Genomic DNA, 22220 nt, shown 5'->3' on the forward strand with positions numbered 1-22220 from the left:
CCTCTCATGAAATGAATGGGATGTATGACTACATCTACGAATGGCGGTGCCCTCTCAGTCTTGTTTTATTTCTCCCCCTCCCTCATATCCCCCTAGATAAACTGACATTTGAAGGGACCAATGCTATAGCTAACCAACGACGGTGTCATATCTGACCAAAGGAATGCAGGAACTTGTACTTAGTAATTTACCCAAAATAGTCTGGAGACGTAATTCTGGATCTGGAGAAATCATGTGTGGGGATTCCCAAGATTGAGCCTTCGGTCCACTGCTGTTGCTCACATATGTAAATGATCTTCTATCAAATCTACAGTAAGCAGAATTAGTTGTTTTTTGCAGGTGACACTAGTATTGTAATCAATCCAAGCATACATACAGGACCAGAAGAAATGTTAAGCAGTGTTCATAAATGTATCATTGACTGGTTTTCTGCATATGGCCTTACCTCAACTTTAGAGAGACAACATATTCCGTTCTGCACATCTAGAGGTACTACTCCAATGATAAGCATAACACATGGTGAGCAAATAATAAACAGGATGGAAACTTCAAAATTTATGGGTGTCCATGTGTTATGGTCTTCAGTCCAGAGACTGGTTTGATGCAGCCCTCCTTGCTACTCTATCCTACGCAAGCTTCATCTCCAAACAACTATTGCAACCTACATCCTTCTGAATCTGCTTAGTGTATTCATCTCTTGGTCTCCCTCTACGATTTTTGCCCTCCAATACTAAACTGGTGATCCCTTTATGCCTCAGAACATGTCCTTCCAACCAATCCCTTCTTCCAATAAGTTGTGCCACAAATTCCTCTTCTCCCCAGTTATATTCAGTACCTCCTCATTAGTTACTTGATCTACCCATCTAATCATCAGCTCTCTTCTGTAGCACCACATTTCGAAAGCTTCTATTCTGTTCTTGTCTAAACTAGTCATTGTCCATGTTTCACTAACATACATGGCTACACTCCATACAAATACTTCCAGAAAAGACTTTCTGACACTTAAATCTATACTTGATGTTAACAAATTTCTCTTCTTCAAAAAAGTTTTCCTTGCCATTGCCAATCTACATTTTATATCCTCTCTACTTCGACCATCATCAGTTATTTTGCTCCCCAAATAGCAAAAGTCATCTACTACTTATTTCCTAATATAATTCCCTCAGTGTCACCTGATTTAATTAGACTACATTCCATTATCCTTGTTTTGCTTTTGTTTATTTTCATCTTATATCCTCCTTTCAAGACACTGTCCATTCTGTTCAACTGCTCTTCTAGGTCCTTTGCTGTCTCTGTCCATATTAGTGGGAATTTAAAGTGGAAAGTGCATATTTTGGAACTCCTAAAACAAAGTAGTGCAGCCGCATTTGCACTTAGAATCACTTCAGATCTTGGGGTGAGACAAATCATTAAGTTGACATATTTTTCATATTTGCATTCAGTAATATCCTATGGCATAATTTTCTCGGGTAACTCATCTTTAAGCAAGTATTCATTGATCAAATGTAACGGTAATATGTGGTTCTCACCCATGACCATCTCGTAGGCATCTGTTTAAGGAGTTCGGCATCCTGACTAGCGCTCCACAGTATATTTATTCCCTCATGAAGTTTGTTGTAAATAATCCACTACAGTTCAAAAGGAATAATGATGCACATAATTACAACACTAGAAGCAAAAATACTATTCATTACTCCACAATGAGGTTTCCTTTAGCACAAAAACGGGTGCACAATGCTGCAACTCAAGTTTTTATCACTTACCAAACAATATAAAATGTCTGACAGACAGCAAAATAACATTTGGAAACAAACTGAAAAAGTTTCTTTTTGAAAATTCCTTTTATTCTGCAGAAGAATTTCCACTATTGCACTGTGTAAAAGGGGGTGGGTGCAGCTTAGTATATGATCACAATAATACAGACAGAGTAAGGCTCTTCTTGACAACATGAAGTGCTTTGGTTCATAAAACAAGCAATGACTGTGGATTCTGCAATGATGCAGCATTGATTTCTATTTGGCATCATACCATTGGGTGCCCCATATTTACATTCTTATTGCCACAGTAAACTGTTCTTGAGTCTCTTGGTATTAATGATATATTTACGTTGCTGATGTTACTAATTCTGAGGATGATATCAGCTACTTCTCACTGTTAAGCCATATCAAATTCCTGTAATAGGACACTTGCCACCAGCATGATGTAGGAGCTGAGTATTCTGTAATGGTGGAAGGCAGTGTCCACAATCATCTACAGATGAAAATACAAATACAAACATAAATTTAGTAAAGAAGAATAGTAATTGTCTAAGTTCCTACACATTTTATTTCTGCATTGTCTGTTACAACAACTTATCCTTTTGGCCTTAGAAGAACAGATGTTTTTACACATGGCAAACATTATTGCATTCATTTCATCCAAAGCTCATCCACGTATTTATTCTAATTACTTTCCTCAGATTACATTATAGAGTTACAGAAAATGTAACACACTCACAGAGACCACCTTTCACATGTCCCCATACATAACAAAGTTTTTAGCAGTACTGCAGCTCACTTTTTGCAATTAACATTATTAATTTAAATAAATTTTTTCATCATAAAATAAAAACATATAACAAATGAATTTACTACTGATAACTGTTGGTGAAACAGACAGAATTTTTAATGTAACAAAGAGCAGCATCCTCAACTGTAAGCCAAATAAACCGAAGAGAGGGAGGGAGGGAGGGAGGGAGGGAGGGAGGGATGGTTTATTTCAGTTTTGAAATCTTCTGCTTATTATTCTTTCCACACAACAGTACAACATTCTTCAGCCAACAAACAACCAGTGTTTTAGTACAAAATTTCACACACATTTATGTCCCGATCACAACATTTACACAGACTGGAAATGATGAATTGCTCTAGCTACCAGTGCCATGTGCATGTTGAATTCCTTCTGCCACTAGTTCTTGTTGTTTCTGGAGCTCAAGCAAAGTCTGTATTGCCAATTCCAATTGCCCTCGCCGTCTGCAGTCACTTGATGAGATATATAGCTATCAACAACAATAATTTTAATTAAAGATCACTAGGCATCACTACAACATACTAATTGGAAGTAAATTAATTCTGTCCTCAGAGAACACTTCTGGTGATTTGATACTAAGCACACCAAATGACATTTTAGTACGAGAAAAGTTGATCATTGTTTATACTGAAAAGAAAGAAACAAAGAAAAATATCTTCCTTAGATGTGTACTGATGACGGCAGGAAGTGCACAAATACAATATCGTATTTTATGCAAGAAATATGCTGGAATGGAAACTTAGTAAGAATGCATGTTGAAAAGGAGGAATGCATGTTGAAAACATTATAGTGAGTGTGTTTTTGTGTGTGGGGGAGGGGGGCAGCCACTTGTGTTCATTTCGTGACTGTGTAGAAACTGCCACCTGCATAAAATGAATTTGAGTAATTTGCCATGTACATTTAAAAAAAAATTATGTAATGCAAAATGGGCTACACACATGGTGTAGTAGAATCACACACAACCATTACTTAAAATACACTAGATACTGCAATGAATAAACAAATAAGAAGTCTGTAGATTCCTAAGAGCACAACAGCACCTTTAAATAACGCCCCCCCCCCTCTCACCCCCCGCTTCTTTCATCGACAAATGCCTACGGCTCTTTAACTCTTGGTTGTTATGGGTGGAACACTACACCAAAAATTTCTCCCCCATTTTCTAAATTTGCATTCAGATAATTTGTGCAGCATGGTAATATGACCATACAGCTTCATCTAGCCCACCCAAACTTCTTCTAAACAATTTGTATCCTAACATATATAAAATATGTATTTCTTTCCGACTGCTTCCATTCATAGCAACATTTTATGGACACTGTGAAATCCAAAGGAAACTGGAAGACCAGACAAGTCATACCATCAACTAACTGTGCTGTTATTAGTTGTACGAGACATAGGTGTGACTACCAATAATACATCTATAGGGAAGTGCCAATGATTCATTCACCGAGGTAGCATAAAGTACTGGTATTTGAAGATATCATTATTATTAATGTTATTAACATTATTCTTTTGCTCTCAATCTATGTGCAAGAGTCAGAATGAATGGTAACTGATGAACATGTACTATAAATGATTAATGGAAAATCTCATATAAAGATGTGAAACAAATACTAACAAAGAGATAGAGGGGCTGGCCAGTACTTACCTCAGCTCAGTACAGCCGATAGATACCACAAAACAGAACCGAAAATTTACATTCCTAGCTTTCGGAACAAATGTTCCTTCATCAGGGAGGAGAGAGGGGAAAGAAAGGGAAGAAGGGAAAGGAGATTCAGTTACTCACAACCCAGGCTATGAAGCAACAGGGAAAGGAAAACAGGTAGGGTAGCAAGGATGGAGGCATGGTCATCAGAGGCCTCCCTGATGAAGGAACATTTGTTCCGAAAGCTAGGAATGTAAATTTTCGGTTCTGTTTTGTGTGTATCTATCGGCTGTACTGAGCTGAGGTAAGTACTGGCCAGCCCCTCTATCTCTTTGTTAGAACATGTACTATAGTCAGTCAAATCTATCTTCTCACAAAACATACTGCTTAATATTATTCTTGTGTCAGAGGCCTCGACAACCATGCCTCCATCCTTGCTACCCTACCTATTTTCCTTTCCCTGTTGCTTCATAGCCTGGGTTGTGAGTAACTGAATCTCCTTTCCCTTCTTCCCTTTCTTTCCCCTCTCTCCTCCCTGATGAAGGAACATTTGTTCCGAAAGCTAGGAATGTAAATTTTCGGTTCTGTTTTGTGTGTATCTATCGGCTGTACTGAGCTGAGGTAAGTACTGGCCAGCCCCTCTATCTCTTTGTTAGAACATGTACTATAGTCAGTCAAATCTATCTTCTCACAAAACATACTGCTTAATATTATTCTTGTGTCATTCAGTTATCTTATTTTGTATGTAGAAAAGATTATTCCCTCGAGTAATACAGGCCACTGTAACAGTGAATGATGTGTGTGTCCACTGTAAGTATTGTTTAAGTACAATACAATGGAGGAAAATTCTGTTATTCAAAGAAAAAATTTAGTACAGAAATAATAACTGCTCAAATTGTGCACACTTTTGCCTTGGCAAAATTTTTTAGTCTCTTACTTGAACAGTGGTTGCCCTGTTACTATACTAACTTCTGTTGGGAAATTATATTCAATACTATGAAATACTCACAAACATTTAAACTCCTTAAGAAACAGTAATTAAAAAATAAGGTTTACTCATTCAAAGCTCCAATAAATAATAGTACATTAGTTTGACAATATGAAATGACATCCTAGATGACAATTTAGTAAAAAGTTCTAATTCCTAAAAGTCTCAGAAACAAGGAAAAATAAAGGCACATAATACACCAAAAACATTTAAGAAGATCACAATAACAATATATTACAGAGTGCACAAAGGATAAAAATATGTTATCCACATTATCACCTGAGGAGTTATCCATTCTTTGCACATAGTTTATAGAATACTGAATGTTTTCAATAATATAAGACTTACCCTTATCAAGCCAAGGTCATCTCCTTCATATTCAGCAGCAGCTATTGCAGACTCTGAACTTGGATTCAGTTTATGAAACAGATTAATCAAAGCTGTGGCCTCATTTAACCTGTTAAGGAATGCCAATGTCAATGAAAATGAACAATTTGTATGCAAAACAATATAGAAAACCAATGATGTACGTAAGGCTGCAGAATTCTATTAATAATTTAACCTGCACTGAAGTCTACATTGGAAATGCCAAAGTCTTATTTCGAATTTTTTATTTAAATTAATACACACATATTACTTTTACCACAGATAAAATAACGTACTGATACCTGAAGGTATTATTATTAAATTTATGTTTATGAATAATTCAAAATTCTGTGGCTTTTCTGATCAATGCATTACATTTATTTTCCTCTTCTTGGTCTGTACACTGCTTTTTCTATCAGATTATTTCTGTCACTGGTCTAGTTATTTGATGCCATATTTTCTTTATTGTATGAGGTATCGATCACTGATGCACACACATTTCAAAATGTACACTAGTTCAGAAACATCTTACTTTCAATTCTTACCAGTTACATTAATGTGAATAATGTCTATGTTCAACATCAATATGTAATAACCACTTACAGATAGCAGGTAGCAGCACTAGCAGTGGAGGGTACATACAGCACGTTGTAGGGAGGCGGAAACAGTACAGTCATTATTGTAATGCTGAAACAGACTGATTTACCTGACTTCCAAAAGGGAGTGATCATTGGCTTTTGAGTGAAGGGTGAAGCATTTCCAAAACAACTAAGTTTATAAACTGTTTGCATACGGCCGTGGTTAAAGTATACCACGGATGGCAAAACAGTGCTATCTAAAACCGGCTCTGAAGCAACTGTAGTGCACTGTGAGCCATAGATGAGGGGGTGAATGACAGCTGTGCAGATGCATATGGGCGACTAGATGTCCAATTGTTGAGCACGTCACCACCCAAATGACCCAAGGGGCTACCAACAATGTCCCTCCAATAACCGTTCAGCAAACATTGTTGCCTATGGGCCTCTACAGCAGGTGCATGGTTCATGCACCCATGCTGACTGCTGTTCACTGGCAATGCTGAAGGCTGGAATTTACATGCCAATACCACACTGAATGTCCACAGAATGGTGGCATGTGGCCTTTACAGACGAATAATTTTTATGTTCTATTGGACAGATGGCCATTGGTTCTTAGGAAGGGTGCAGCCTGGAGGAGAGAGTGTTATGGTCTGTGGAATGTCTTCATGGCATACTCTGGGAGATCTCATCATTCTGGAGGGCACAATGGATCAACATACCATATTTACTCGAATCTACGCCGCACTTGAATCTAAGCCGCACCTGAAAAATGAGACTCGAAATCAAGGAAAATAAAAATTTCCTGAATCTAAGCCGCACCTGAAATTTGAGACTCGAAATTCAAGGGGAAAGAAAAGTTTTAGACCGCCCCTCCAAATCGAAACAAAGTTGGTCCATTGTAACATGAGACACAACTGAAGTCGAATGGATGAAGATACAGCTACAGTAGTTTGGTTCGAGTCGTAAGCTTAACAGTTAAGCTTTACAAAGTAGCCATTGCTATGTGTCAGGCGCTCCGTCCGTATTTATATGGGTACCCTTCCTTTTTCACGTGCTTCGTCTGGTTTGAATCAATTGCTTATTTTGCTTTGATCTGATAAGTGCTGTTCTCTTTGTTATATGTGTTTATGTCACTCTAAGCTGAAAATGCATTATTGTACTGTGTCATGCATTGTTTGTCGCTTTCTGATAATGAGTGTTTACGACCTGTCGCCGCTCACGGCATGGCTTGCTTTTGTGCACGCTACTGTGGCTTACAAAAAACAAAAAGAGGAATTGTCTCATAACCAAAACAACAGCTGTTATTTGTTGTTACTTACACTGCTGCTTTCTTTGATAATGATAAATAGACTGCGTATGATAGAATTTGTTCCGAATGAGAGTTTAGCGAAAATTTTTCTCCGTTTGAAAATCTTTGCAGACGTCTCTTTAGTACATTACATTCTGCAGAGAAATTGATGACTGTATCATTATTCAGCATAAGAATAATATTAATATAAACATGACAGTATATGTATATTCTTCCGCGTTTGCTGTTGTCTCACTCTAGTTTCATAGTTTATTAGGCAGACAGGATTTAAATGAGATAGCAGCAAACACGAAAGAATACATGGCATAATGTTTACATTCTTCAACCTTTTCTTCTAATTTATTTACTGACGCATAGGTTTTGGCGCCAGTATTTATCTTTGTGCCTGCAAAGCATGCCTGTGTAGTGCTACATATATTAGACGGCAGAAGTTAGTTGTGGCGGCACCTACCAACATTTTTCAGAACTTCCACTTACTTTGCACTCGATTCTAAGCCGCACGCGGTTTTTTGGATTACAAAAAGCAGAAAAAAAAGTGCGGCTTAGATTCGAGTAAATACGGTAGGTATGCATCTATCCTTGGGGACATTGTCCACTCCTACATGCAGTTCGTCTTTCCTCAACATGATGGCATCTAGTAGCAGGACAATGCCATGAGTCACACAGCTCACAGTGTATGTGCATGGTTTGATGAGCACCAGGATGAGTTTACCATACTCTCCTGGCCACCAAATCTCCCAGTTTTAAACCCAATCGAGAATCTGTGGGACAACCGCAATCAGGCTGTTCACGCCTTGGATCTTCAACTGAGAAACCTAGAGCAGCTAGCCATGTCACTGGAGTCGGCATGGCACCACACCATTGTCGGTACCTTCCAGAACATCATTAACTCTCTTCCTGCTTGTCTTATAGTGGTCTGCACTGCAAAAGGTGATTATTCAGTCTTTTGACAGGTGGTCACAGTAATGTGACTGGACAGTGTATAATGTTCCAAACTTTACATGACTTGATTTATGAGATATAATTAATTTTTATCTACTAAACTGTGCATGTTTTGTGCAATATTCTTAACTGACAATTCTTAGGCTTATTTCAAGTAAGAGTTCAGGTAACAGTCATCACAAGACAAGTAAACTCAGATGCATCAAAGCACTAGGAACAATTGTGCCCAAGTCCTTTGATATCCTGACAATAAAAAGCTTTTTTATTTTACTCCGAGTTCTCAACTTTAACTGAGCAAGAGACGGGAGGAAGGAAGATCGGGGTTTAATGTCCTGTTAATATTGAGGTCATTAGAAATGGATGAGCAAGACACTACAACAACACTTCCACATAGCAGTGAAAAGTTCTACCAATAGCACAATTATGGATAATATAAGAGCAACAAATAGTTGGAACATAATTCCCAATGTTTACTAGTATTTATATGTCTCATCCAGCTATCTGGGCCCTGTTACACTAGTGTACCATTGCCAGAGATGAGACCATGGCTTCATGTCATAGGGAAAGCTCTGCTACTTTTGCACTCACACCTTGCTCCACAAAGATTGGCTTAACAGACAATAATGTGGACTACTACTTCTTCTTCTTCCTCTTGAGAAGCAATAATTTATAGGTTAAAAGGGATATTAAGTAACAACAAGTGAATTACAGTACAGGTATCAGAAATATGGGGAAAAAAGTAATGGTCAAATACAAGGCATATTTCATATTGATTTACACATTTCTATATATAAATACATGCACTAAGAACCTCTATGCACTTTCTCAATATAATCTCCACTGAACTGTACACACTTGCACCACCAGCATGGCAACTTCTATAGACCCTCCTAGAGCCACATTTTTGTTGAAATCTATCATATCCACTGCAGAACAGCTGCTTGCCATTCCTGGAATTCTGCAAAATGATGACCACACAGAGGTTTCTTCACAGCCTGAACAGCTGATAATCAGAAGAGGCCAAGTCAGAATAATATGGTCAGTGTGGCAGTACCTGGAACCCTATGTCATCTGATGGAAGCCATGGTTGTCCTTCTTATACCGGAGTGAGTGTTGTTGTGTTACAAGAACAAATCATTTTGCCCATTTAATTGGCAGTTTCTTTTGAATTGCACATTGCAACCTCTGAATCTCCTTATATGCCATGCTATTAATGGTGGTCCCTGGTTTCACCTGGTCAATGAGGAGGATGCCATTCTTGTCCCAAAAGACTGTGGCAATGTGTTTTCCTATTAAAGGTGTGTACAGAACTATTTCTGTGGGAGCTGCCTGTATGCTTCCACTGCATTGATTGGACTTTGGTTTCCGACTCTTGGTAACAGAGCCACATCTCATAGCCAGTCACAAGTTTGGACATGAAACCTACTGGGTCATGGCTGTGACGTTGAATGAGGTCACAGTACATGTGCTGTTGTATTTGTGCTACATTCTGGGATTTGGGAATTAACCAAACAGACACCATCCCAAGCTTAAGGTGTTCATGCACTATGTGCTGTAGGGTGCTTCTGGAAAGTCTTGTGGCCACCTCCATCTCTGTGAATGTGAAGCATCTATTCTCCCGAATATGCTTTTCTACTCTCAAAATGTCAACTGGTATTACCTGTAATTTTCCTTTCAGAACTTGTTCTTTTCTCCATTGATGTGCGTCCAATTTTCCAGCCATCCAACCAGTTGTACATGATTTTTCATGACAGTGCACGTTCTTTACACACTGCCACCAATTGCATGTGAATATCCACAGTGTTTACACTGCCTTTCTACAGAAACCATGGTATACAGCACTGTCCTTGATGGTTGGAGTCCATATTGTCCACTATGACAGCAACTGGAAAAATGGGCTGCACTGTGCAAGGATTACACTTCTAGTGATTGTCCTGTCACGTACAGGTATGAGTAAGCCTTGCAACTCATCATGTGTTAGATGGCACACAATGAGAAATGAGAATAAATAAAGTGTAAATCAATATGGAACACTCCTCATAGAATTAACATCAGGATATATGCTACACTACAGAGAAACTGACCAGTGAGGAAATTAAGGTCAGCACTTCACTGCAAACAGGAAAATTATTTTTAAAAAATTGTTGTGCATATTAAATCGATCTCATCCAAAATAGCAAGACTTGTTTTAAATCCAAAGAAACAAATGTAGAAAACAATGCTGTTCACCCCCTATCCACCAAGATTCTCACAAACTGAGGAGGAGGTGGTAGAAGACATATGACTGTGAGGGACATGACTGTGAAAATGAACTGAAGACTAGAATGAGATTTTCACTCTGCAGTGGAGTGTGCACTGATATACAACTTCCTGGCAATTTAATACTGTGCGCCAGATCGAGACCCTGTAATGTCCCCACAGAAAATTACCCTCTACCACGCACCAATTAATCATGGTCAATTAAATCATCCACATTTATTCACTTTGGAAAAGTATCTGATCTGGTTTTCTAGTAATATATGCGCCGAAAGCTCGGCGACGCCAAAGTATTTTCTAGTGCGTTTATTCTTTGGAATAACAGAGATACAGGTATGTATTCTCCAAGGTTGTTAGACGGGTAACTAGGACAGCTTCGGAAGTATCTGTTGAAAGATTGACGGGTTTCTAAAAGAGACATATTTGCTTTTCTTCTCGCTAAAGCAAGCTATTAGCATTTGTGCCACTAGCGGGTTATTTGAAGAGAGAGAAAGACTGTAAACGGAAAATAATTAAGACTTGGAATCAACAGAAATCTGGACATGTAGTGGAGATGGATTGAATATACAATTTCCTTCATAAATAAGGTTTGTGACCCCTTTTATTCTGGAGTGAATGAACGAATGAGTTCTTTGTCTGAATCATTGATGATCGCGTTGGCCCTGTAATTAGTGGGGAAGTTTCAGCTGTGTCGAAGAGAACCTGCAATCACCGAGTCTTTGTTAAATCGTCCAAAAAGGCTTCGTACACACCTGGAATTCGAAATCTTTCGTAAAAGGAACAAATTGTTCAAACGATTGATTTTCCCAACTGAATGCAGCGCTTAACAATAATAATAAATGTAAAGATCTCTTACAGCAAGCCAGCCGCTGAATACTAAGACGAAGGGCTCCACCAGAGATTCTATTGGGCTGATTTCACGTAATGAAATATTATATTTAAAACTGTACATAGATAGAGGAGAGAGAGAGAGAGAGAGAGAGAGAGAGAGAGCGAATGAAATTAGAGAAAATACTAATAATCCTCCATTAGTCTAACTTTTCGCCTGTCTTATCACGGATCAGCCTAAAGACAAAAAGGGAGGCCCTTACTTTATTGTATAGATTTATGTGTGAAAGTGAAGGGATCTTAAAGGCAACAGATACACGTCTATACAGACAAGACATTACACAAAGTTAGCGGCAAGCTGCATGCATTCATCATTCAGCATCTATTCTTCTTACATTAATACATTATAACCCGAACTCGGAACCATTGTCTTTCATGGGCATGTGCTCTACCAACTGAGCTACCCAAGTACGACTCACAACCCGTTGCCACAGCTTCAATTCTGCCAGTATCTCATCTCCTAACTTCCAAACTTCACAGAAGCTCTTCTGCAAACCTTGCAGAACTGTCACTCGTGGAAGAAAGAATAATGCAGAGACATGCTTAGCCACAGGCGGAGGACGTTCCAAAATGAGATTTTTCACTCTGCGGTGGAGTGTGAGCTGAAATAAAACCTCCTGGCAGATTAAAACTGAATGCCGGACCAACACTCGAACTCAAGACCTTTGCCTTTCACGTGCAAGTGCTCTATCGACTGGAAGTTTCAAAGGTAGGAGACGAGGTTCCGGCAGAATTGAGGCTGCAGGAATGGGTCGTGAGTCATGCTTGGGTAGCTCAGTCAGTATAGCACTTGCCCCCGAAAGGCAAATGTCCTGAGTCGGAGTCTTTGTCCAGCACACAGTTTCAATCTGTCAGGAAGTTTCAAAGTTAACGATACTTCAGTAGGAAGCTTTGGGTATGACATCAGTAGTGACGGATGATTTGTTAGTAGAATTTACTGAGAGAACAAGTTTGTCGTACATATACTCATCCAGAATCATCTTAATTTTCATGGCCTCTACCATATATCTTAGAGTTGGCGTTTTAATTACTGGATTTAGCAATGTTAGTGGTAGAATGTGGCTGGATGTCCTTCCTCTCACTATCTGCCACCCTCCCCCTCCCTGCCCTCCTCCAGATAGAATTTGTGAACCCCAACTGTTTACATCCAGTGTTATTTGTTACAAAATTATGCACATCTTTTCTAAATGTGTTACTGAGGTGCTATATCAGTATTCAGCTAGTTATATGTGGGAAAGCGCCTAAAAACCACATGCAGACTGACTGGCACACTTGTTCTCATTGTTAATCCACCAGTGCACCTTCCTGAATCCTGGAAGTGGCATGCTAATGAGCATGCATATCTGGATGGATCAATAGAGTCCTTCAGAATAAAACTTAAAAAATGAATTACCAAGGACTAAATGGAGCTAAAAATGAAGTGAATACTTATTTTGTATGAAAAGCAAAATTCACTGAGAAGATCACAACATTATGAAGACAGAACAGCAAGTTCTAGTGATAGACACAAAAGTAGAAACAATTTTTGTACTTGGTACTTGGAATTTTGTGTCCTCGTGGTAGTTGCTGGCCAGCCAACTGGTTTCCTTGTTTCAAGCTGCATTTTTATTAAAGAATAAAGATATTGTAGAGGCTGGGGGTAATCTTGGACCACTCGAAAATTTTCAAAAGGAAAGAGGGAAATTATTAAAAAAACAGATAAGAGTGTAATGCACCCCGTTAAGAGTGATAAATGTATTTCAGGTATACATTGCTTTCATTAGTCACAATGACAAACAGTGAAGTAACTCGACAATTTTACAAAACTTTGGACATTACCTTCCATGTTGGCGCAGCTCAAGAAATAACTCAGAAACACAGGCAATTCATAATGTCCAATGTGAAATTTTGGACAAAGTATGTAAAGTAATTCAAGATATGGAAAAAGGAATGGAAACTAGAGGTGATGGTGCTTTAATGAAAAAGATAATACATCTGAAGGCAACATGATATAAAATTACACTGTAAAACTATTTGGAGATATCTCAAATGCTTCTCTTTTGAAGATGGCATTATACTACTGCCTCTAGGTGAAATGTAAAAACTAAATAGAGCAAGTCTGAAATCAGGCTTAAAGACTAAAATAATGTATAATCAACATGGCAAAAATTGTAAAAATTAACATGAAGTTGTAAAAACAGTTGATATGTTTTTGTATTTAAGAGAGTCGAGGGCATAAACTAAGAGTACAGGAAAATAAATCTACAGAAGACAAACAATTATGGATTAAGGTGCTTTTGGTGAACTGTAGGGGCAATTAAAGTGTTTCTGTTTGAGGGTGTTGCTACAGCATGATGAAATATAGTATGACTCTGATGCGGGTATATAAGCAGCAACTGTGGGCAAAGGATCAGTGTGGCATTTGTGTCTTTCCCATGAGCGTGTAGTAAATGCAGAAACCTGAACTATGGTGATGTTATTACCAAATGCAACCAAACAGGACCAACATGCTGCTATTCTTTCCTCGGCTGCCAAAGAATAAACACCAGTAGACATCCATCAGAGAATGAAAAATGTGTATGAGGCAGCAAGTCGCTAGAAAACCATCATCGGGGAATGGTGTGCCAAGTTCTGTGCTGGTACAATTCGACACAAGATGCCAGTCCATTTGGGAGGCCAGCCTAATCCATTACACTGTCTCCAGAGGTAGACATTCAAGCACACACCCAACAGTCCTGATCTCTCCCCATGTGGTTATCATGCCTACGATCCCTTAAAAAAGGTCTTGAACGGTCAATGATTCCTTTCAGGCAAGCAGGTACGAATTAAGACAGTGAAAAATGTATATTTAACATAAACTTAACCGATAATTTTACTCAGTGAATGATGGTGAGATGTTAGTTTGGAATTGCTAGGGGAGGTGGAAAAACAAAATAGTAAATCAGGATACAGACTGGATTGTAAGACTTAATTATGATGAAAATGAAATGAAGCAGGGTGGGATGTACAACAAGACAAATGGATGAAAGCAGATGGACTGTGGTGAGTTCTTTGTGGTATTTAAGGAAATAGGAAACAAATGAGACAACAAGATAGTGGAAGGAGAGTGGATACAGTGGGCATTCATAAAGTTTTGAGACTTGTCTCGCAACAAAAAATTTACTAAACATTTTTGTTCAGCGAACTAAAAGTCTTCAAAATTCTTATGACCCTTGGGCATCAACACACCACTGCCAGTGTTTCTTCCATTGTTCACAGGCTCCCTGGAACCCTTCACATGGAAGGCTGTCAAAGGACTTCATCAAAGCTGCCTGGACCACTGGAATTGTGTTGAATTACTTCCCTTTCAGGTCTCTCTTAATTCAGGAAACAAAAAGAAGTTTCTGGGAGGTATGTCGGCCCTGTAGGGAGGCTGCAGCAGTGTTGCCACACGGAACTTTGCCAAAACATCACCGGAGGAGAGCGACGGGTAAGAGGGCACACTGTCATGGTGAAGAAACCAATCGAGTTTGATCTCAGGGCAGACATGGTGGACTTGGTCCTTCAAATGGCAGAGCACTTCAGCATCATGTGACAGTGACAGTCCGTCCTGCAGGAACAAACACACTTTCACCAAATTTTCATCAATTTGGCATATTGAGGTCTCCCAATGTAGGGATGGTCTTCAATCCTCGCAGCTATCTCTGAACCTCTTGTGCTGCACGCAAACTATTTAATGTAACATGGCTTCTTCCTTATAGGCCTCCTGAACCATATCAAAAGCCCCTCTAACAATTTTTTTCAATTTCACACAGAACTTTATCGAATAATGCTGCTCCAAATAAAGATGCATTTTAAACTTTAGGAGGTTTCGATGGAGGCACTGACATGCATTCATGCCACTATCGATCTGCTCATTCCACCATCTCAGAGGTAACTGTTGCTAGCGTGGTCTCACTACCTCACCCTATTGGTGGAATATGTGTGCATGCCCTCTCCTACTTAGGAAAAAAATCAGTCTTGAAGCTTTGTGAACACACTCTGTGTAGCATTCAGAAACATGCAGGAGGAACATAGATGCATATAGCCCTGTAGAGGAATCAGTTTTCCACTGTAGGTATCAAATGACAGACAACAAACTGAAACTCATCAGGTAGACAGACACAAATAAATTTTACATAATTAAAAAAAAAAAGGACAGACAGACAGGGGACCGAAGCATTGCTTTTTTTGTAGTTAAATACAGATTATGGTTTCTCAAAATTTCATTTTGATGAACACAACCTTAGTAAGTGTTGAAACCTAGGTCAATGTACCAAACAGTTATCTGCAACTGGTTGGCTGTACAATTCCTATGCTTGAAAATTATATATGGTTGCCAAGAAATGGCCATGTTTAACACTTAAGTATAGTGATCTACACTACATTTTCCTTCATCTTTGTCAGCTTTTCATCCCTTAATCTGGATTCTGATTTATGTCTTCACCCTCCAACTTTCCTCCAATTATTTCATCTTTTCTGTCGCAAAAGAAGAAGCTGTGGTTTTGCCATGAGTATAGCTTTTTTTTATTTATTCTTATACACTTCTTTTTGGTTAAATTCAGTGTTGAGCCTCCTAAAGTCAGTAATTTGGGGAAATGCAAGAAAGAAACTGTAGTATTTTAAGTTTTACACAATCTCTCGGAAACACTGAATTTTATAAATTCAATACCATAATTTTACCATAATCTTTAATTACATTATCACATTTTTATCTGCCTGTACTGTACTTCATAGCAATTATTTTTTATTGTACTTTTCAGTGTCCTTACTTGAAGTGTGTTGAACAAACTAATTATTATGCACTTACCTGCCATCAGACACAATGTCTAAGAGAAGAGAATCAATATTTCTGTGCCACGCAAGGTAGAAGGCTAATGGGCCAAAATGACGAGTTGATCTTAACTTTGAGAAATGACGTGATTTCTCCACATGGTCAAATGTTTGATCTCTAACTCTACAAAAATCTGGAGAGTCTGGATCAAACTGCACACATGCTCGATCCAGTATGAATTCATACTCTCCAGTATCGAGCAACGGCTGTAATAATATGAAGTAGAAATGTCAGTTAAACATACATACACAGAGCAGACATCTGGAAAAGGCAATGAGTAGCTTATATTACATGCTTTGTACTGTTTCATACTAACATTTTATTCTCATCTCTTACCCATACTGCTTACTGATTTTATGGAATAGTGACCTCAAGTTTTCAAGAATGAAGAAATGACACAGAAGCAAGTAATGTCAATCCACAAAAGGCAGAGCCTAATATTCCAGGAAACTCCAATAATCCACTACCTGAGTAAGTTTCACATCTTTCTCCCACACAAATGGGCTAAATGTCATGGGTTTCTGGTTCTCTCGCCTGTCTTATTATTTTAATAACTTCTACCTCTGTTGATCTGTTGTGGATAAGGGACAGCAGCTGGTCAAACATTTACCAATGAAAATCGCTAAACGGCCTATCTTTTGAGAAGTTACTTTATTTAGACACTGAGTTTTGGCATCTCAATAATGCTATCTTCATGCCACTATGCATTCCATGTACAGACAATCAGATAAATTGATACTTGCATAACTGGAGCCATCACTATCTGTATTCCGTGAATTCATTTTTGGATTGTTTACTTCGAAGGCTTGACAACAACTGACTGTTTTTAAGTCTTTGAAGTAAACACTCTAAAAACAAATTCACAGAATCCAGATATTGATGACTCCAATTATGCAAATACGGATATAGGGAGCAGGATAAATGGAATCGACTGAAGCATTTGTTAAATGCAAACAAGAGTGCCTTAACTGTCTAAAGTCATTCCCAATAAAATGGTACACTGTGTGCAGAGATATATTGTTCCTTGCTTAGACCAGCGAATAATAATGAGCATAAATTCTTGATGGACATGAGTGCACGTGCGTTGGCTGTTAGTATGACATAATGGGATGACTGTGTGAATGATTTCATAAATAGGAAGATTAGGATGTTAGAAGATACTACTGGCATTGTGCAAACGGCTATGAGTTGGTTTGATGCAGTTAAGAAAAATAGTGTAGAAGTAGCAGCTCCCTTGTGAAAATGTGGAGTCTGAAGTAGTTGTAGTGCCGAACAAAGCATGTGTGACTAGTACTGTTGTTGTTGTTTTGGGGGGAGGACACAAGACAGCGAGGTCATCGGTCTCATCGCATTAGGGAAGGAAGTCGGCCATGCCCTTTCAAAGGAACCATCCCAACATTTGCCTGGAGTGATTTAGGAAAATCACGGAAAACCTAAATCAGGATGGCCAGACGCAGCACTGAACCGTCATCCTCCCAAATGAGAGTCCAGTGTGCTAGCCTCTGTGACACCTCGCTCGGTGACTAGTACTGTGTTTTGAGGCTGTGGAATCTGGGCCAGATGCACAGGGAAACACGTGCTGGTGATTATTGTGCCATGCAGAGTGGAACTGCAGTGATTTTATTGTAGATAGTATGAAGAACGTACAAGTAGCTGCTGATGATGCTAGTTGTGTTGTGCATGTCATGGATAATGGGGTAGTACAGACTCTTGTGTGTCCAAAGGATGCACATTCCTCACCAATTCTCATGGAGTCACTTTCTGCAAACAGGGGAAGCAAGATGATGATGATGATGATGTTTGGTTTGTGGGGCGCTCAACAGCGTGGTTATCAGCGCCCGTACAATTACCCAATCTTTGCTCAGTCCAATTGCGCCACTTTCCTGGATGATGATGGAATGATGAGGACAACACAAACACCCAGTCATCTCGAGGCAGGTGAAAATCCCTGACCCCGCCGGGAATCGAACCCGGGACCCCGTGCTCGGGAAGCGAGAACGCTACCGCGAGTCCACGAGCGGCGGACGGGGGGGAAACAAGAGAAGAGGGAAAGACATTTATAAGGCTAGTGAGTGGACCGACAAGACTTAATCCTTTTAAGAATGTGCCAGAGTATCAAAGTGGATTTGAGGATTTGCAATGGTATAGGTAATGGGAGTAAGAGAAAAGGCATGAAATTTTTCTCAAAAGTATAGTCAGATTCAGAGAGTCATTGTTTCACCTGAAGGAGACAGCTGCAAGTGAGACATCATTGGAAGGGTCTATTATCATTAAAGTAGAACCATTTAAGCTGCATATGGCATCAATACAATTCAATGCAAATGGTAAAGTGCCGAAAAGTAGCAGGAAGTCAACTTTGAAAAGGAAAGCTATAATGAAGTATTGCATTGCAGGCTGAAGTCAATCTCTAAGTAACTGTAAGATAAGGGAGGTACTTGGAGCTACTGACCAGTACATTGTATGTGGTAGAGCTGCAAGTAGTTTGTGTGCAAATGTACTTTTAAGAATGTGTGTTTTTAGGAAACACAAGGGAAACTTATGTTTCAAATGCAAAGACCCAGTTGATGTACCAAAACAGTAGGTTAATACACTACCTGACCGGCAAAGAAAGAAGCTGCTGGGTATGACTATGAGGGAAGTAAGGGACAGTGGAATCCTAATAAATGGTGCAGTTTGTGACGTACCTGGAACAACTTTCCCCCTAGCCACGATTATATGTGCAACAATGATCCAATTGACACACCCTTTACTGTTCTGGCCAAATAAGCCACTGGAGATACTACTGGTCCAGAACCTTACCTTTTTGAGCAATACCTTAAACCAATACTCATTAGATAAATTTATATCATCATAGAAGGGGTGGACTTCCACAGAACAGATGTTGCAACACACCTAGCAGTACCAAGAGAAGCAGCATAACATTATGAATATAAGCATTTTAGCTACCAATACTGTAGCGATTCTCATCGCCATTTGTGTAATTTGTGTTTTTTGCAAGTGAAAGACTGAATCACACCTAGAATTACCTGTTGCATGGTTTAGTAATGTGACTGGAAATAACAGAGAGTAACAAGTAGAGTCATAGATCTATACATTAGTAAATAAAGGGTAAGGAGTCATCTGGGAATTAATGTAAAATATTAAGTAAATACACGTAAAGGACCATGCTTTGTGGAATTCATTTTAATTAAAAAGGGAAAAAATATCCAGCGATGGATGAAATAATTATGAAGATGGATATTAGTTTGTCAGAGGGAGGATCCGAGTGCAAAAATTCAGGACGAATTTTATAAAGACTGGGAGAATATTGCACAGCAGAACAGTATTAGCACGACGAATAAAATTTTTAAGCTGTCTCGAATGACATGTAAGCATAGTGCACCTGCACAGTTCGAAATGGTTGAGCAACAAGTATTAACACTTGGGAGAGGGTTGCAGGAACATGAACAAGCAACGACTACATTGCCACAGACGGTGCGAGAGAGTGTCAGACACACCCGATTCAGTAGATCATTTCAAAGGAGGCTTAACAATATTCTATTAACAGGCAGTGTGGAGTACAGTACTTTATCATGTAAGCACCTCTCCTCGCATATTCCTGTCCCCTTCTATTTTTCATCATTAAAAAATTATTTTATTAATATTATGCATAATTCCCTCTCCTGATTCATTCTTACTGAAGTGGCCTTCAAATGACTTGACAATGGGCAAAAATGGACACAGCAGTACTTGGCACAAAAATATTTCCATTGTCACAACATATTGTAAATTTGAAAAATGGAGCTGCAGACATTGCAGTTTGTTACAAGTCATCATTCTGTCAAAATATCCAAACTACACGGCAAAATTTAAATTAAATGTGTTATCTTACATCGATATAAATGGAGTGAAAGTTGCGGAAGGCATTTCTCCATTGATCCTAATGCAATATGGTACTGGTGGACAAAAAGATAAACTCATGGCTAGAAAGGCAAGCTCCAAATCTTTCTGTGGGCCTTAAACAGAGAAATATCCTGAAATTAATAATGGTGTACTTGCTTACATCAATGAACTTCAGAATGATGGTTGTGCTGTCTCTTATGAAACGATTCAGAACAAAGCTCGCGAGACAGCTGCCACACCCATCGTTGACAGAAAGGATTTTAAAGCAAGCACTGGTTGGGTGATTCATTTTATAAGATGGCAAAATTTCAGTCTATGAAGGAGGCTACACAGATTAGCTAATCGCGTTCCATGATTACATAATACAAGTGCAGTAGCAATATGACTGCTCTCCCAGGCTGGAAATGCTGTGTTTTTGGAAAGGCCACATACTACCACCCTTGCTTGAACTGGCTTAAAAAGTTTCCTTGTGAAGATGACTGGAGAAGAGAAACTAAGTTGCACAGTGATAATTGTGCATTACAGTAGACGGAAATAAACTTCCACCTATCTTTAAAAGGAAGACATTACCAGAGGAGATTACCACACATGGCATTCACTCATGGGTTCAGGAAATGGGCTGGATAACAGTAGATTCGATGGGGTTGGTTTGAGAAAGTCTGAGGAAGATGACTAGGGGCATTATAACACAAGTCCCTTCTTGTCCTAGACAGCTTCAGGGGTCACCTTGTGGAAGCTCTAAAGGAGAAAATGAAATTAAGTCCCATCCTGTCATCATCCCTGGAGGTTTAATGTCCCATTTTCAACCATTAGCTGTCATTGTCAACAAACCTTACAAAAAACATCTTTGACACCTGTATTCAAAATGGATGGTTGTGAGATCTCAACTGACTCCATGAGACAAGATATGGAAGCCATCAACACCGACGATGTGCAAGTGGAAGTGCATGGAGAAAGTAGTGTTGATATTGTTAAGAAGAGTTTTTAAAAAACAGGAATTTCTTGTACCACTGACAGTCCCGAGGATGACATTTTGTAGAATAATGAAAATGAAAAAGATGATGTGTTATCTGAGCCTGAAAATAGTGATGAAAGTGAGGTCACAGAATAGTCAGAGAAAAGAATAGTGAAACAATGCATTGCTACTATTCATTGTAGCCATTATGAAACCAGTTCTTTTGAGCCAACAGAAAATAAATACCGGTAGGTACCACTTTTTTCATAAATTACTATAAATATAGCCTTTACCTACCAGTAAATTGTTTCCTTCCCTTTCTGAATTCCTAGACGCACCACTCTACTACTCACGTAATTCTCTCTCTAATGTTTTCACAAAAAGAAGGGAGAATTACATGTTAAAATGTGGTAACTACATCTAAAGACTACACAATAACACCTTTCGAGCTCCGAACCTTGCATAAAAGATTGCTCTGAAACTAAACATTTGTCAATCAGAGAATGATGATATGCTCAAAAAGCTGGAGCAGATTTGGTCACACATGTGAGAGGAATCGCGTCATGAACCACTATATTACCCTCTCCTTCCTTCCACTATGGGCCAGAGTTTGGTCATTCCATCTGTATCACAGATACTGTGGAAGACCAGCTCCATTAGTTGCAGGATGACATAGTGACATACAATGAAGTGCTGCCAACTGCTGCCACTTTAGAGCCTAATTCTGTGAGTCCACGGCCGTCCAGCTGTGGGGTGCAACTTCGTCTCTGCAAGCTGTCACTCCTACCAGACACAATGTGACTGAAGATGAAGGCTAAGCAGATATTCTGCAGATGAAGAATGCATCTGTCTGACTGCAAGCTGTTCGACTTGGGAGTGGGGCACCTAGTGCCGCCAGCCCTGGGCAGTGCGAGAAGCACCTTATCGGCTGTATGCTGGGACCACCTCTTGAGCTGTCCTCTGTGCTGCTGTTGGGACTTCTGCCTTCTTACCATCACACCAACCACTAATA

At 39.1% G+C, this 22220-nt stretch overlaps 1 protein-coding gene across 2 annotated transcripts in view; it reads right to left on the reverse strand.

Annotated features, from left to right (window-relative positions):
* Nucleotides 1-1916: 1916 nt before the first annotated feature.
* The window catches only part of LOC126162152 (28S ribosomal protein S22, mitochondrial), a 40823-nt gene continuing 20519 nt past the window's right edge, over nt 1917-22220 (reverse strand). Inside the window, exons 4-6 of one of the 2 annotated variants that reach the window (XM_049918453.1) lie at nt 16348-16577; nt 5550-5658; nt 1917-3037 (exon numbers count right to left, since the gene is read on the reverse strand). In XM_049918453.1, the coding sequence (XP_049774410.1) occupies nt 2906-3037; nt 5550-5658; nt 16348-16577 (471 nt within the window). In that variant the 3' untranslated portion in view covers nt 1917-2905. The remainder of the gene's footprint in view (nt 3038-5549; nt 5659-16347; nt 16578-22220) is intronic. The other variant, XM_049918452.1, reaches the window with a different exon arrangement.

The sequence above is a fragment of the Schistocerca cancellata genome, chromosome 2 (assembly GCF_023864275.1).
Source record: "Schistocerca cancellata isolate TAMUIC-IGC-003103 chromosome 2, iqSchCanc2.1, whole genome shotgun sequence".
NCBI classification, from domain to species: domain Eukaryota; kingdom Metazoa; phylum Arthropoda; class Insecta; order Orthoptera; family Acrididae; genus Schistocerca; species Schistocerca cancellata.